Source organism: Phoenix dactylifera, chromosome 8, assembly GCF_009389715.1.
Source record: "Phoenix dactylifera cultivar Barhee BC4 chromosome 8, palm_55x_up_171113_PBpolish2nd_filt_p, whole genome shotgun sequence".
NCBI classification, from domain to species: domain Eukaryota; kingdom Viridiplantae; phylum Streptophyta; class Magnoliopsida; order Arecales; family Arecaceae; genus Phoenix; species Phoenix dactylifera.
The window spans coordinates 9,910,375-9,923,026 of record NC_052399.1 but is presented as its reverse complement, the minus strand read 5'-3'; the positions used below and the strand labels follow the sequence as shown (position 1 = coordinate 9,923,026).

The window sequence follows — 12,652 nt, the reverse complement described above, 5'->3', positions numbered from 1 at the left end:
ATTTGGGCTCAAAATCAGGAAATCTTCCCTCTCCCTTTTTCATCATAAAATCCACTAACTATTTTAATAAAGTAGAGGAAAGGGCCACAAGATACCTTCTTCTCTATTATTAAGATCTGGAAAGGGCCAAACCGCCTTGAACCGCTCTGAATTGAGTGGTTTTGCTTGTTTGGGACCAATTCAAGTTCTTTATGGATGGTAATAATTATTTCAATCCGGTACCATGTTGGTTAGGTTGGTACATTTGAATCAGATGATTCTGATCAGTTTTGCATGTCATATTGTATAGGACTTAACAAAAAAATGATGAGTATGGAAGGACTAACCTTATGGTCAAATTAAGGATCGGGCTCATCGATTCCTTTAGAAATTAGCTTCGGTTTGCGGAAGGACAAAATGCAATTGTTTTTAAAAAACATCTGATTGGTGCGCTGAAGTGTGGAGTGATTGATTAAAACCCCATTTGATTTTGATGAGCTCAAAGCATTTGAGTATATCTTGTGATTACTAATGAGTTCAATTGAGTGTTTCAGTGAAAATCCTGTCCAAGTGTATCTAGATTTGGTTCATAGTATTTTGGATAAGTTAAGAAGTCTGCTGAACCAAAGTCTGAGACTCGAGTCGACTCCCGAGTATCACGAGTCGACTCCAAGCGTATCAAGTTCACTGGCACGAGCTCGAGTCGACTCCAGATCAGTACGAGTCGACTCCGACTGAGAACAGACAGAAGGACAGAAAGCTTCATCTCAGAACCTGTCAACGAGTCGACTCCTGAAGTGCGCGAGTCGACTCCAATGTTCACCGAGTCGACTCCAGGAAAGTAAGAGTCGACTCCAAGCAGTCACAGGCAGAAAAGTCAGAGAACGATTGTCGGACTCTGAGATTCGAGCCGACTCCCGCAATACGCGAGTCGACTCCGAGACTGAGCGACCATCAACAGACAGAAGACCATGTTACTGCCTCTGAGATTCGAGTCGACTCCCAGGACAGTCGAGTCGACTCGAGTGGACAAAATTCAAAATTGGATCCACGGACTTCAGTGGATGAGCCGACTCCAAAATTGCCAGGTCAGCTCCAGAAGTTGGCGAGTCGACTCCAGGTCAAGACGAGTCGACTCCCAGTCAAGACGGCAACTTTAATTCAAATTTGGAACAGTTGCCGAGTCGACTCCGGAAAAGCGTGAGTCGACTCCTGCTACAGCCGAGTCGACTCCTGATCGCGCGAGTCGACTCCAACCCACCAACGGTCATATTGTCAGGCTGCGCAGAGTGTGCAGAACGGGCAGAAAAAGCAATGTAACGGCTAGTTTCCGTGGGGGTTGGCTTAAATAGCCACAGAGGACTGTAGCAAGGTAGAGAACAGATATTCCACTCCAAGCATTCAAGTTTTCAAGCTCTCCAAGTGCTCTTAAACGAAAAAGGGGAGATCTGCATTTACTGCTCCAACTACTTCTTCCCAACAATCAAAGCTTCCTTCTCCTGCATTCAAGTCGACCACTCTTTCAAGAGGAGACCGGAGTTCCAGAAGCCATACCTCTTCACCAGCTTAAAAGCATTTGAGGGCTTCTAACTCCTTTATGATTATATTGTTTTAAATCTGCTTTTTGAGAAGCTATTTTCTGTTTTCTTCTATCTCTTGTATTTACTTGATTCAATCGGGGGATTGAATCAAGGGGTTTAAGGTTGGTTGGTGAGCCAAGTTAAAACCAACGTGTGTAAGGGTTTGATTGTGAACTCGGGAAAACAATCGGGGTTGGTTCTAGTTGGTGAGTCTGGGAAAACCGACCGAGTTCGTTGTGAGCTCGTAAAACAACAAGTTTGGTTGTGAGCTTGCAAAACAACCGGCTGTAATCCAAGGGGGTTATAGTGAAATTCCCAAGTGAGACTTGGGGAGTGGACGTAGGAGCAAGGGTTAGCTCCGAACCACTATAAAACTTTGTGTTTGTAGTGCATTGTCTCTCATCTTCTTCCCCGCACATTACTCACAGCACTAGGCTTTAATTAAATAACTTGCTATAGTTTTTAATTAATCATCTACAAAGTTTTAATTAGCCAAATTATTTTAAAAACCCAATTCACCCCCCCCCCTCTTGGGTTGTCTATCTGGGCAACAAGTGGTATCAGAGCCAAAAACTCTTCCACTCAAGAGTTAAAAGATCAAAATGACAACCCCATTTGGATCTTCTCACATTGAGGGTCAGTCCACCCAAAGACCCCCTTTCTTCAATGGATCTGACTACTCAGACTGGAAGGCTAGGATGAGAATATTCATCCAAGCCCAAGACTATGAGATGTGGTCCATTGTAGTAAATGGGCCATACATCCCATCCATTTTCGTAGATGGTGTTAAGGTACCTAAACTAGAAATGGACTGGGATGAACATGACATGAGGAAGGCACAATTAAACTCTAAAGCAATGAATGTCTTCTATTGTGCCTTAGACCGTAATGAATTCAATAGGATTTCAACTTGTAATTCAGCAAAAAAAATTTGGGACAGACTTGAAGTGACCCATGAGGGCACGAATCAAGTCAAGGAATCCAAAATAAACATCTTGGTTCATAAATATGAACTATTTAAAATGGATTCAAATGAAACAATCACATCCATGTTCACTAGGTTTACTGATATTGTCAATGGTCTAAAAAGCCTTGGCAAGAACTATACTAACAGTGAGCTTGTCAGGAAAATCCTTCGGTGTCTACCAAGGTCGTGGGAAGCTAAAGTGACAGCAATCCAAGAAGCCAAGGACTTGAATAAGCTACCACTTGAGGAGCTTCTTGGATCCCTCATGACGCACGAGCTCACCATGAAACAACACAACGAGGAAGAGTCCTCCCATAAGAAAAAGGTAATAGCCCTTAAATCTACTTCTTCTAACAAGGACTTGTCTTGCAGCAGTAGCAGTGAAGAAGAAGAAGATGAGGAAGATGGTGGTGAGGCTCTTCTTGTGCGCAAGTTCAAGAAATTCATCAACCACAAGAAGTCCTATCATCAAAGGAGAGGCCCCTCAAATTCCTACTGCAAAGACAAAGGTAAGGAAAGGGAAAATGAGGGGATTGGTTGTTACGAGTGCAAGAAGCCGGGTCACATAAGAGCGGAGTGCCCCTTACTGAAGAAGGGGAGTAAGTACAAGAAGAAAAAGGCACTTGTCACTACCCTATCGGACTCCGACTCATCATCCTCCTCATCAGATGAAGAACAAGAAGAGAAGGCCAATTTCTGCTTCATGGCCAACGAAAACGAGGTAACTTCCGATACGCATTTTGATTTTACATTTGATGAACTTTATGATGCGTTCAATGAATTAATGATTGAGTATAAGAATATAAATGTTAAAAACAGAGAACTAAAAGTAACTAACCAAACTTATATTCATAAGCATGATTCATTAATTAAGGATAAAGATAATCTTACCAAAGAAAATCTAGAACTTAAGACAAGCAACCAACTCTTAATTAAGAAGACTAACACCTTAACGAAAGATAATGAAAAACTAACTAAGGAACTTTCAGAACTTAAAAAATATAAACAAACCTTAGATAAGGATCTTACTAAAGAACTTAATGATCTAAAAGCCGAAAATCAAACACTAACTAAAGAACTTAACAAATACAAACCCTTAGTTGAAAGATTTACCTGTAGTTCTGAAAAATTAAACATGATACTAAATAGTCAACGTGCAATGTTTAATAAAGCCGGTTTAGGATATAAACCAAGGAATAAGCAAAAACTTCTTAGTAACTTCTTTGTTAAAGCTGGAGAAACAAAAACTAAGAAAATAACCTGCTTTTGTTGTGGTACAGTAGGCCATAAAGCAAATGTATGTAATTTTAGGAAAAGTAAAACTAAAAGAAAAATTAAAAGGGTATGGGTTCCAAAAGGAACCAACTTGACTAACCATGAAGGACCCAAGAAAACTTGGGTACCTAAGATGACATGATTTGCTTGTGTAGGAGTGTCTTGCAGCCAAGGTCAACAAAAATTGCTGATATTTGGATAGTGGCTGCTCAAGGCACATGACGGGTGATAAAGACCAATTTTTCACCCTTGAAGCTAAGAAGGGAGGTGCTGTGACGTTTGGAGACAACAACCAAGGTCACATCATTGGTATTGGTAAAGTTCAAATCACCCCTTCTACTTTTATAGATAATGTTAGATATGTTGATGGTTTTAAGCATAACTTGTTAAGCATCAGTCAATTATGTGATAAAGGATATGATGTTATGTTTAAACCATCACTATGTATTATAACAAATCCTAATGATAATAGCTTAGTTTTTAAAGAAATTAGACGTGGAAATGTATATGTTGTAGACCTAGAAGATCTTGCAAAACATAACCAATGTCTAGTTGTAAATGAAACTAAAGATAATGATGCTAGTTGGTTATGGCACCGTAAGTTAGGTCATGCAAGCATGGACACAATAACTAAATTAGTTAAAAGAGACTCCGTGATAGGTTTGCCAAAATTAAAATTTGAAAAGAACAAAATATGTTAAGCATGTCAATTTGGCAAACAATCTAGGAACTCTTTTAAATCCATAAAATGTGTCTCTACCTCTAGGCCTTTAGAATTATTACACATGGACCTATTTGGTCCAACTAGAACAACAAGTCTAGGTGGAAATAAATATGGTCTTGTTATAGTAGATGATTACTCTAGGTACACATGGGTCATGTTCCTAGCACATAAGGATCAAGCATTTTCTATGTTTAAAAAGTTCCATAAGGAAGTAACAAATGCTAGAGAGTCTTCAGTCATAGCCATTAGAAGTGACCATGGTACCGAATTCGAAAATCAATTATTTGACGAATTTTGTAGTAAAAAAGGGATAACCCATAATTTTTCTGCACCTAGGACACCACAACAAAATGGAGTTGTGGAAAGAAAAAATAGAACTCTAGAGGAAATGGCTAGAACGATGTTATGTGAAAGTAACCTCCCTAAGTACTTTTGGGGAGAAGCCATTAATACTTCCTGCCATATATTAAATAGAGTTTTATTAAGACCCATTATAAAGAAAACACCATATGAACTGTGGAAAAACAGAAAACCAAAGGTTAATTATCTTCATGTTTTTGGATGTAGGTGTTTTGTGCATAATAATGGGAAAGACAATCTAGGGAAATTTGACCCTAAATCTGATGAAGGAATATTCTTAGGTTATTCTACAACTAGTAAAGCCTATAGAGTATTTAATAAAAGAACCTTAGTCATAGAAGAATCTATACATGTAGTATTTGATGACTCTAGTGACATCTCCTCTAGTAAGAAAGTTAATTTTGATGATGATGTTGAAATACTTGAGGAAAAGATAGATGAGATGGGATTACAAGATGATAATCAAAAGTTGATTGAAGGAGAATCATCAAGCCAAGAGGCTATTGTGGATCATGGGCTAACAAAAGCTTGGAGGTATGCTCACGGGCATCCTAAGGAACTCATTCTAGATGATCCATCTCAACCGGTTAGGACTAGAGCTTCACTAAGAAATCTAAATAGCCATCTAGCTTTTCTTTCACACTTTGAGCCCAAACATATAGAAGAAGCCGAAAATGATGTAAATTGGATAAATGCAATGCAAGAAGAACTAAACCAATTTACTAGAAACAAAGTGTGGGATCTAGTAGAGAGGCCTTCTGAATATCCAATTATAGGTACAAAATGGATATATAAAAATAAGCTAGATGAAAATGGAATTGTTATAAGGAATAAGGCTAGACTAGTGGCAAAGGGTTATAATCAAGAAGAAGGCATAGATTTTGATGAAACCTTTGCTCCCGTAGCTAGACTTGAGGCTATTAGACTATTATTAGCATATGCATGCTCTAAGGATTTCAAACTATTTCAAATGGATGTAAAAAGTGCATTTTTAAATGGGTATATAAATGAGGAAGTGTATGTAGAACAACCTCCTAGTTTTGAAAATCATCAATACCCTAATCATGTGTATAAACTGAACAAAGCACTTTATGGATTAAAACAAGCACCTAGAGCATGGTATGAGAGACTTAGTAAATTCCTATTAGAACATGAATTCTCTAGGAGAAATGTAGATACAACATTATTTCTGAAAAGGCAAAATAAGGATATGTTATTAGTACAGATTTATGTTGATGATATCATTTTCGGTGCTACTAACAATCGCCTCTGCGAGGAATTTGCTGATTTGATGCAGAGTGAGTTTGAGATGAGCATGATGGGAGAGCTGAACTACTTCCTCGGGCTTCAAATCAAACAATCTGAAGGAGGCATCTTCATCAATCAAGCAAAATATATCAAGGAGATGCTCAAGAAGTTTGATATGAAGGGAAACAAGTCAATCAGCACCCCCATGAGCTCATCATGTAAGTTAGACCAAGATGAATCAGGTAAATCTGTAAATCAAAAACTTTATAGAGGTATGATAGGTTCTTTACTGTATCTTACTGCAAGTAGACCTGATATTATGTTTAGTGTGTGCATGTGTGCTAGATATCAGGCTAATCCTAAAGAATCACACCTAGCTGCAGTTAAGAGAATATTTAAATACTTAATAGGAACTAAGAACATAGGGCTATGGTACTCTAAAGAATCCAGCATAAACTTAATAGGGTACACAAATTCAGACTTCGCTGGATGTAAGCTTGATAGAAAAAGTACCAGCGGGTCGTGTCAGTTTCTAGGAGAAAACCTAATCTCATGGTTTAGCAAGAAACAAAACTCGGTTGCATTATCCACTGCAGAAGCTGAATATGTGGCAGCCGGGAGTTGTTGTGCTCAAATCTTATGGATTAAACAACAATTAGAAGATTATGGCATTAAACAAGATAAAATTCCCATTAATTGTGATAACACAAGTGCCATAAATCTCACTAAAAATCCAATTCAACACTCAAGAACTAAACACATTGAGATAAGACAGCACTTCATCAGAGATCATGTATTGAATGGTGATGTGTCACTCCAATTTGTGTGTACTGATAATCAATTAGCAGACATTTTTACAAAACCCCTAAGTGAAGAGAGGTTTAGTGTGCTTAGAAGGGGATTAGGAGTGATTGATCCATCCTAGTGGGGTTTTTCACTAGATTAATTGATTTTGATGATTAGAATGAGGTTAAAATAGAGTTTCTATGCAGTGATCATCAAATCAGTCCTTAATTAGGTGATTTTCCCTCATTTGGCACGATTATGGCATGGTTTTTAGGTGCGTGCCAAGGTTAGAGACGACTCGAGTAAGTTTCAGAGCCGGCTCCTAAGGGGGAGTCGACTCGCGCATTTGCGAGAGTCGACTCGCAAAGTTGGCAGCTGAGGGGGAGTCGACTCGCACACTGTCGGGAGTCGACTCGCGCATATTCTGGAGTCGACTCGAGGTCGAGTCGACTCGCGACTCAGGGGAGTCGACTCGCAGTCGGGATCCGACTTTTTAACCCTAGGTTTGTCGTTTCGCAAACACTTTTCCTCAAGCTGCCACTGTTCACAAAGCCCTAGAGCCGACTCCTAGGTCATCCCCGATCGTCTCCAAGCCCTTTTCCCGTCGATTTTTCGCCGGACATTGAGTTTCCGTCCGTTCCTAGGTCATTTCCGGTCCGTCCCGAGCTTCCTCTGTCGGTCCTTCACCGTCCTCTAGGTATTTTTCTTCCCGTTTAGGTCAAGATGCCTCGTAAGACCGTCGTTAGGAAGAGGTCCGGTCCCGAGGCCGGTCCCGAGCGGCGCTCCAAGGCGCGGCACGATCCCGCGAGGCAACCACCTCCGGATCGTTCCCCGCCTAGGGTGGTTCTCGTTAGGCCGTTGGCCGGGAAGGCCGTCACCTCCGGGAGGTTTGTCGATTTCGACTATCTCTCCCGGGAGGGGTTCACCATAGGCGATAGGCTTAGAGCCCAGGGCCTAGAGTACTTCCTCACCTTGGACCTTCCCACCTATCCTGGCCTAGTTCAAGAGTTTTACAGTACCGTCCATCGGGGAGATGGAGGTATCGAGGGCACGGTAGTAGGTGTCCCGTTGCGTGTCACAGAGGACCTCATTGCCCATATCCTTCACCTTCCATTAGTAGGGGTGGCTCCCGCACACCCTGAGGATAGAGTTGCGGCCCTTACGGTCGTCTTAGGGCATCCACCTCAGTCCCTCCTAGATGAGGTATCTGCTAGCTCACTTCCTATTGAAGTGAGAATCCTTTTGAGCATTCTGTCCAGGTCCATCTTTCCTAAGACAGGGAGATTTGATTTTGTGAATGAGAGGGACTTAGCTATTATGTCTTATATCCTTCAGGACACCCCGATCAACTTTCCAAAGCTCATTTATAGGTATATGTGTGAGCCCCTAGATAGACCTAGGCTCTCACTCCCATACGGGATGTTATTCACTCTTCTTTTTAGGCAGTACGAGATTCCCATTCCTGAGAGGGAACCCTCTCGTGCCTTGCGATGGACTGATCGCTTATGTACGGGGACTATGCACAGGATGGGGTTTCGGAAGAGAGAAGGGATCTGGGTCAGGAAGTCCACTCTCACTGCTCAGACCACCAGACCATCACCCAGTCCTGAGCCAGATTCAGACTACCCAGACCTTCCAGACCATCCAGACCTCCCATCCACTCCTCCTGCTCCTACCACCTCTGCCGGACCTTCCTCCTCAGTTCCACCATCTATGGAGGTCCGTATTGATACAGAGCAGCTCCAGGAGCTGCGGCAGGAGATCGTCCGAGATCTGAGGGATGAGCTGCTTCGGGAGCTCCGAGGTGCGGTGCCTGCCCCCACTCCTGCACCCGTATCTTCTCAGTTGGTCCCTTCCTTGACAGCCGTGACTGACATGACGGCTCATGTACGGGAAGAGATCTACAATGTCCGGAGTTTGGTCCAGGCCCAGTTCCACAGCATGAGTGAGGTCACGAGCTCCACTCGACAGATGCGAGAGGAGATAGGTCGTGACATGCACACCACCACCGAGGGGGCCGAGCGCTTGGCGAATGTACTCATCGACAAGCTGGACGCACTTCAGACATCGGTGACTGGGCTTCAGGCGTCGGTGACAGAGCTCTCCACTACACATAGCAGAGCCACCACGTCTATTATCACGCAGCTCGGACATGTGACAGATGCAGTCACCCTCCTCATGGAGCAGAGCCGATTGAGAGGAGGAGCACCATCCTCGAGAGGAGGTGCCACATCCTCCAGAGGAGGAGATGCATCCTCGAGAGGGGGAGTTTCATCCTCCAGAGGAGGAGATGCATCCTCGAGAGGGGGAGCTTCATCCTCGAGGAGGACATAGATGTGTTTGAGTTTTGTTTTGTATTGTTTTACTTTACTTATTGTATGCTCAAATCTACTTCAATTCATATCAATACAATGAGTAGACATCTTATCTTCAATTATGTGCCATTCGATGATTGGTTGTGCCATTGATTGTGGTTGATTACCTCCTTTTTGGTATGATGACAAAAAGGGGGAGAAATATGTATAAAATATGTAAAAAGGGGAGAAATATGAAAAAATATGTAAAAGAAATCAATGAAAATAAATAAAAAGATAAACTCTTAATAACACACACAAATTTGTTCTAAGTGGATTCGGTACCTCGAGGCTCATTATCTCTCTTTTGGGGCTCCTAATGGAGTAATCTCCAGAATCTATTCAAGGGATATTCGGAGATTAGCTGAATCCTACTCAAGAACAAATTGACAGATTTTCCCTCTAAAAAGATAAAATTCAGTTCAAAAACTTCAAAGCATTAAAAGGAAATTCAGAGAATCAAAACATAGTTGGATGCATATGTTGAGGGGGAGAATCTGAATTTTAATCAAGCTAAATCATTAATGACATATAAGCCAAACAATTGATTGCATAATATGAAGGCTTATATAATTCCAAATGAAAGGGGGAGCTTTAACTCCGAAATTTAATGTTTCACTCCTTTCAAACTTGGATAAATTAAATTATCAGACATTTGAATTCATTTATGGATTTTACTTCATTGTTTTATGAGCAATTCATTTTACATATACTCAAAGTTTTGTCATCATCAAAAAGGGGAAGATTGTGGAGTGATTGATTAAAACCCCATTTGATTTTGATGAGCTCAAAGCATTTGAGTATATCTTGTGATTACTAATGAGTTCAATTGAGTGTTTCAGTGAAAATCCTGTCCAAGTGTATCTAGATTTGGTTCATAATATTTTGGATAAGTTAAGAAGTCTGCTGAACCAAAGTCTGAGACTCGAGTCGACTCCCGAGTATCACGAGTCGACTCCAAGCGTATCAAGTTCACTGGCACGAGCTCGAGTCGACTCCAGATCAGTACGAGTCGACTCCGACTGAGAACAGACAGAAGGACAGAAAGCTTCATCTCAGAACCTGTCAACGAGTCGACTCCTGAAGTGCGCGAGTCGACTCCAATGTTCACCGAGTCGACTCCAGGAAAGTAAGAGTCGACTCCAAGCAGTCACAGGCAGAAAAGTCAGAGAACGATTGTCGGACTCTGAGATTCGAGTCGACTCCCGCAATACGCGAGTCGACTCCGAGACTGAGCGACCATCAACAGACAGAAGACCATGTTACTGCCTCTGAGATTCGAGTCGACTCCCAGGACAGTCGAGTCGACTCGAGTGGACAAAATTCAAAATTGGATCCACGGACTTCAGTGGATGAGCCGACTCCAAAATTGTCACGTCAGCTCCAGAAGTTGGCGAGTCGACTCCAGGTCAAGACGAGTCGACTCCCAGTCAAGACGGCAACTTTAATTCAAATTTGGAACAGTTGCCGAGTCGACTCCGGAAAAGCGTGAGTCGACTCCTGCTACAGCCGAGTCGACTCCTGATCGCGCGAGTCGACTCCAACCCACCAACGGTCATATTGTCAGGCTGCGCAGAGTGTGCAGAACGGGCAGAAAAAGCAGTGTAACGGCTAGTTTCCGTGGGGGTTGGCTTAAATAGCCACAGAGGACTGTAGCAAGGTAGAGAACAGATATTCCACTCCAAGCATTCAAGTTTTCAAGCTCTCCAAGTGCTCTTAAACGAAAAAGGGGAGATCTGCATTTACTGCTCCAACTACTTCTTCCCAACAATCAAAGCTTCCTCCTCCTGCATTCAAGTCGACCACTCTTTCAAGAGGAGACCGGAGTTCCAGAAGCCATACCTCTTCACCAGCTTAAAAGCGTTTGAGGGCTTCTAACTCCTTTACGATTATATTGTTTTAAATCTGCTTTTTGAGAAGCTATTTTCTGTTTTCTTCTATCTCTTGTATTTACTTGATTCAATCGGGGGATTGAATCAAGGGGTTTAAGGTTGGTTGGTGAGCCAAGTTAAAACCAACGTGTGTAAGGGTTTGATTGTGAGCCCGGGAAAACAATCGGGGTTGGTTCTAGTCGGTGAGCCTGGGAAAACCGACCGAGTTCGTTGTGAGCTCGTAAAACAACAAGTTTGGTTGTGAGCTTGCAAAACAACCGGCTGTAATCCAAGGAGGTTATAGTGAAATTCCCAAGTGAGACTTGGGGAGTGGACGTAGGAGCAAGGGTTAGCTCCGAACCACTATAAAACTTTGTGTTTGTAGTGCATTGTCTCTCATCTTCTTCCCCGCACATTACTCACAGCACTAGGCTTTAATTAAATAACTTGCTATAGTTTTTAATTAATCATCCACAAAGTTTTAATTAGCCAAATTATTTTAAAAACCCAATTCACCCCCCCCCCCTCTTGGGTTGTCTATCTGGGCAACATGAAGGGTGAGAGATGAAAGAAACGGATCCTGCCATTTATTGTGCTTATTATATTTGGCTGGATAGAAATGCTAGAGTCTTCGAAGATAGAAGGGCATCCCTAAGGTCTGTGGTAGAACGGGCTCTCCTTCAGGCTATGGAGATCATCGAGATTGCTGGGTCTGATTCATTTCAGGTAGCTAGGGATATCTGGGACCCCCTCTTCGCTGCTACATCACCTAGGTTTGCTCTTATCTCTTGGAAGCCTCCACCCTCTGGCCACCTTAAGGTGAATTTCGATGGAAGCTTGCCCGCTAGGGGTGGGAGTGTGGGAGTGGCATTTGTGATCAGAAACCACTGCTCCAGGTTACTTGCTGCGAGAGGATGTCATTCTTTCGAGGATTCAAATTTTGGGACGGCGCTCAGGGCTACATGGGAGGGGCTCTTATATGTAAGACATGTACTTGATGCCGGCTGTATCATATTGGAGGGAGACTCAGTCTTGTTGATTAAGTGCTTACGGAAGGAGGGGCAAGGGGAGGTTAAGCACCTGCTTCTAGAGCATATACGACGTATGCTGCAGAAATGCCATGTTGCCCAAGTCAGGCACGTATTTCGGGAGGCGAACCAAGCTGCGGATTGGGTCGTCTCATTTGTTGCTCATCATTCTGGAGATTTTCTATGAACCCTGCAGTCCTCTGTTCCTTCTGATTTATATAGTCTTCTTGATAGTGATGTAGCTGGCTGTCTTATGTAAGAGTAGTGTGAGCAGCCGATGTACCAAAAAAAAAGAAAGAAAAAGAAATGCATCATCGTTATCATCAAAGAACTGGATCAATTAAAAAGATGGGTGTACAATGTATACTTCATCATCATCACATCATCAAAGTGGGTCAATTAAAAAGTGGGTGTATATTGTATACTTCCGTATATCACACCACCATGAATACTTTCCTTCACGTGCTCAGGTTGGAAGAA

The 12,652-nt window shown here is 42.3% G+C and overlaps 1 protein-coding gene across 1 annotated transcript; it reads left to right on the top strand.

Annotated features, from left to right (window-relative positions):
* Window positions 1–11,831: 11,831 nt before the first annotated feature.
* Window positions 11,832–12,359, top strand: LOC120111704. Its single transcript, XM_039129563.1, has one exon. The coding sequence runs from the start codon at window positions 11,832–11,834 to the stop codon at window positions 12,357–12,359; it is 528 nt and encodes a 175-aa protein (XP_038985491.1).
* Window positions 12,360–12,652: the final 293 nt, after the last annotated feature.

Bases quoted from the DNA above. Each gene is read 5' to 3' on its own strand.
- LOC120111704 (XM_039129563.1), top strand. From the start codon at position 11,832: ATGGAGATCATCGAGATTGCTGGGTCTGATTCATTTCAGGTAGCTAGG.